Source organism: Arachis duranensis, chromosome 9 (assembly GCF_000817695.3).
Source record: "Arachis duranensis cultivar V14167 chromosome 9, aradu.V14167.gnm2.J7QH, whole genome shotgun sequence".
Lineage (NCBI taxonomy): Eukaryota > Viridiplantae > Streptophyta > Magnoliopsida > Fabales > Fabaceae > Arachis > Arachis duranensis.
The window spans coordinates 70,508,680-70,513,793 of NC_029780.3; the positions used below are offsets into that span (position 1 = coordinate 70,508,680).

The 5,114-nt window shown below is 30.0% G+C and overlaps 1 protein-coding gene across 2 annotated transcripts in view; it reads right to left on the reverse strand.

Moving 5' to 3' along the window:
• Positions 1-2,382: 2,382 nt before the first annotated feature.
• The window catches only part of LOC107465881 (heavy metal-associated isoprenylated plant protein 30), a 3,418-nt gene continuing 686 nt past the window's right edge, over positions 2,383-5,114 (reverse strand). Inside the window, exons 2-3 of one of the 2 annotated variants that reach the window (XM_016084855.3) lie at positions 4,753-4,828; positions 2,383-2,863 (exon numbers count right to left, since the gene is read on the reverse strand). In XM_016084855.3, the coding sequence (XP_015940341.1) occupies positions 2,541-2,863; positions 4,753-4,828 (399 nt within the window). In that variant the 3' untranslated portion in view covers positions 2,383-2,540. Of the gene's footprint in view, positions 2,864-4,752; positions 4,832-5,114 lie in introns of both variants that reach the window. The other variant, XM_052254709.1, reaches the window with a different exon arrangement.

The window sequence follows — 5,114 nt, forward strand, 5'->3', positions numbered from 1 at the left end:
TCTTTTCTGACTTGAATTCTTTTAACCTCTTGCAAAAGTTGATCAATTTAATTAAGCTTGAAACCAATTCTCACAACTCTTAAGTCTTGAAACTATACTTGATAAGTGACATTGAATCAACTATGGGAGATTCTTATGAATTGTGTGGCTTATGCATTAATGAACGCGCTTAACTCTTTTCTTAAGTAATTGACTACAGAATTAGCGATTAATTAGGTTAAACAGAAATTGAATTAACAAGGGGTTGGGATTTAATTACTAATGATTTGTCATGAAAATATCTTTGCATAATCAAGGTGGAAAGTGAAAATTGTTGATCCAGACGTCTCAACATCTCTAAAACCTTAATGCTTCTAATCATATTACCTTTCAATACTCACTGTTTGCTTTTATTACATTGCTGTTTATGTTCAAGCTTTTAAGAAACCTAATTTTGATTGTCTGACTAGATTAATTTTTTCAAAACCAATGTAACAAGCTATAGATCAAAGGGTTGAAGAAGAGATTGAAGAGATAGTTGAAGAAGAGCCTGAATACACCATGGCTAAGAATGCAAATCACAATGCTAATATTCCTCAACCTACGAGGACTCTTGGATCTTTCACTACTCCTAATATAGGGAGTTGCGGAAGTAGCATTTTGACACCTACTATCAATATCAACAACTTTAAATTGAAGTCTCAGCTTGTTTTATTGGTGCACTAAAATTGTCAATTTAGTGGGAGTCCACAGAAAGATCCTAATTTATTTATCTCTAACTTCCTACAAATCGGTAACACTATCAAGACAAATGGCGTCCCAACTGAGGTTTATCAGTTGTTGCTATTCCCTTTTGCTTTAAGGGATCGGGCTAAGGAGTGGTTGGATAATCAGCACAGGGAGAGCATAGCCGCAGGGGATGACTTGGTTACTAAGTTCCTAAATAAGTTCTTCCCGCCTCAAAGGTTGACTAAGCTCAGAACAGACGTTTAGACCTTCAGACAGCACAAAGGAGAGTCTCTATATGAAGCTTTAAAGAAGTAAAAAGAGATGCTTAGAAAGTACCCTCCGGACATGTTTGTAGAGTGGGTCTAACTCCAGATATTCTATGATGGGATATTATTATAATTAGTCTTTACTACAATAGTATATATGAAAATCAAATTATAAAAGGTATCATTAATATATGATACGGTTGCATCCTAATAGTTACGGAATATTAGAGCAGCCCCTCGCGACCTTCTTTCTCTTTTCAAAATCTCTCTCTCAGGTTCTCTCTCTCCTTCCCTTCGTCTATATCTTTCCCTCTATTGGTTGATGGCAGCTCGACCACCTTCCTTGCCAGCAATGTTCTCCTCTTCTTCTTCTTCCCCTCGGTTCTCTGCTCCTTTCTCTCCTTCTTTGTTACTCTTCTTCGCGATATATCCCTCCCTGTGCCCTAATAAAAAAAAATACGGTGGCGACAACGGCAGCGGTGGCTCCGTGTGATATTGCCCCTTCCTTACCCTTTCTCCTCTCTGCCCTAATTTGTTTGTCCTAATTTGTTCTCTATTTACTCAGAGAGAGTAGAAAGGAAATTATACATGTTGAATAGGGATATTTTTGGAAAAAAATCTATTAAAGTCTCAATCCCGTTTGCAAAAATTTTAGTCTTCTGTGTGTCCACCTTTTGGAGGTATTGAAGAGACTAAAATTTTGTGTCCCAAGACTAAAATTTTAGTTATATTATCAGGCCAACAAACATAATACTGGATTTTAGTCTTCCAGTCTCAATCTCAGTACCTCAAAATAAACGTTACCAAAGAATTTAGGAGCGGTGAGACATAACTTTTGGATTAAGAGTGTTTTGATAAATCGAAATCACCACACGCACTAGGTATTAGTAGCAGTAACAAACCAAACTTGCCGGACCAACCCACCAAACCCGTCAAAAAGGGCGGGATGGGTTAGGATTTTAAACCTGTGAAATTTAAAAAAAAAATTTCGCCAAACCCGCACTACCTAACTCATGGTTTTTGACGAGGGTTGGGGGGCTAACTTACCAAATCAAAAGTTATTTTATCTATATTTTTATTAAATAGAAAAATAAATACTACAAAAATTAATAATTATATAATTTTTAAACATATTTTTTTAGTTTTTTAGTTATTTATTTTATTTTACATTTTTATATATATGCTCAAATTATGTGACTTATTTTTTAAAATAAAGATAATTTTATTGACGAATATTTATTTGAAGAATTCTATAAAAGTTAAAAAAATTTTAAAAAAATAATCTAATCCATCATATTTAAAGCAAGACCGTCTAGTATTTTGTGTCAATTTTTTGGTAATATGGATCGATTCGCCTAATTTTTGGGACAAATTTTGGCGAAGCAAAATAAATTACTCACTTTGTCACTTTTAAGAATAAGTAATTTTGATTGGTAATTGATAAAATAGCCACACCTTTAACAATTTACATTAATATATAGTTGTATTAATTAAAGTCTCCACAACTATAGAAAAGAAATATAAATACTACTTATACACAATAACAGAGCTAAATTTCTTAATTAATTACATGAGTGTGCAAGCATGGACATTATCATCATTGAAAAAGTTGCTAACTTGGTCATCGCCACGCTGAGACATTGGAAAAGTTCCATGTCTCTCACCAAGGTTGTAACCATGCCTGTAGTAGTTGTAACTCTGCTTGAACTCAGTGGTTGTGTCCTTGAAGTAGTTTGTGGGGGTTGTGAAATACAATGGCGGATTTGGGTATGGCCAGAACTCTGCCCTCTTCCCGGCCCTTCTCACTGCCTTCAACACCTTGTTCCTCTCAACGTACCCTGTCACTGTCACCCTCTCCATTTCCAAATCCACTTCCACCGAATCTATACCTGCTCATCACAAATAACTGCCCTTAGTCATGTCTCATGAAAAACATGTTTATTATTAGTAATCAGTAAATTACTATTTATGTTTTTGAATGACAAGAAAGAATAATATACATGTGATCTTCTGAAAATAAATCATGTTTGATAAGATACTTAACAGAGTATCTAATGCAAAAATATGTTAGTCTAACTTTATTCATGACAAAAATAAATAAAGAACAAGAATATCTTCGATGCTTAGTTTTAAATTAATTTTATTTTAGTCCCACAAAATGTATATCAGTATTTTGTAAGATTATATATTATAAATAGTGATTTAAGATTAAATGTGGATTTATCTTATCATTCTGACATTTGAGTTCAAACATTTAAATTTTATATAAGACAATAAAATTTAATTAATTTTGTACTAAAGCAAAATCATCTCTTTAAAATAAGACTGACATCATTTCATTAATATTTTTATTATAAAGTAAAATTTAAAATTGTTTTACTTGTATACATCAATTTTAAAACTTCAAAAACATTTCATTGGAGCTTTTTTATAACAAAATTCAATTATATAAAAAAAAATTAAGTGTTTATGAAATATTTAGATAGATTATGTTTATATTATTGTTAATATAGTGATATTTTAGCTAGACATATACGATAATAGTGGATTATTTCAAGTGAAATATCACTTTACTAGATAGTAACATGCACATAAATTTAAATGCTTAATAATTACATAGTTTCTTCAATCATATAGATAAGGAAAAATATAGGGTACTAACATATTATTTGTCAACTTCTGCTAACTTTTATTTATATTTGTGTTTCATGGAAGTGTGTTCATAGATATGTCTAATAATTAATATATTTTAAATACATATATAAAGAGACACATCTAGAAAATATATCTATAAAAACATTTCTATTAAACACAGTTATAAAAAAGATATTTTTATTAGACACATCTACGAACACACTTTTATGAGACACAATCATAAATAAGAGTTGGCAGAAGTTGGCAAATATATTGTTGATAAGGTAGCAGAACCGTATACATAATTACATGGGCACATGGAAAACAGAGAGAAAGTCTAACTACGTACGTGCTAGCACCTAGTAGCAGGTCAGAGCACAAGTACTTCTTCATACTTCATAGCTTATGTAGCATTTGTATTCTTAGAGTAACGATAGTAAATTATTTTAGACAATTAAATTTTCCGTCGATATCAATTAATTTTTAAAATTATATTATTTATTTTAAATTATAAATTTTTAAATTAATTAATATTAACTAACTAAAAATTAATTTTTTTTTTCTTTGTCTTATATCATTAATATGGCACATGCTAAATATGTTACTTGTAAAAGGGAAACAAAAACAGTGGTAGCATGTCTAAAGATGGGGCCTCTTCTAAATATGTTTTGCTAATTACGTTGTCATTATATATACAGTAATCACTGGCTAAATATAAAATATTATATTTTAACAGATTTTTTTTAAATTAATTAGATGACGGATAGGGTTAAACTTTTAAAATTAAGATAGCATGTTTATTAAGTTGCTAATGGACAATGTTAAGGAGATAAAAAAAAACAGTCAAAATTTATCTTATTCAACATTTATTAATTATCGTAACAATTAATAGATATTAAATAAAATAAATTATGGCTGTTTTTAGCTAATTTTCTTTAGTTACCAAATAATTCAGTAAATTGATTGTCATATTTTTTGTGTAAGATGCATGTGCGTTTTGATCCATTGAAAAGGGCAACTTTGTTTAAATTTCCCAAAGAAAAAAATTCAAAACTAATAAGAGAAAATTAATTAATAATACTAAAGCATACACGATACTTGAATATGTGAATGATGCTTAAGAATTAATTAATAGTATTATTACCTCTGAGCTTGTAAATGGCATTCTTAACAACTCTTTCGCAACCAGTGCAGCACATCCTTACTTTCAGGTCAACAGTCTGCTGAAACCAAACAAGTATGCTATATAACCTGAACTTTAAAGGATTTACCTATTTTCAAAATATTAATAAGCAATTTTTTGACAAATAATGGTTTTTATAATGTTTTTCTGTTTTTTTTTTCTAACCAAAGATATTGCAAGTTCAAAAAAAGGACTTACATATTAACTAGCTCTAAGAAATTGGATTTAAACTAGGGTATTTTTTTAATTTATTAATGAAAATTTTGCCATTTTTCCATATTATAGTTATAAAAAAATCCTATAAAAATATAAGTATGTATTGG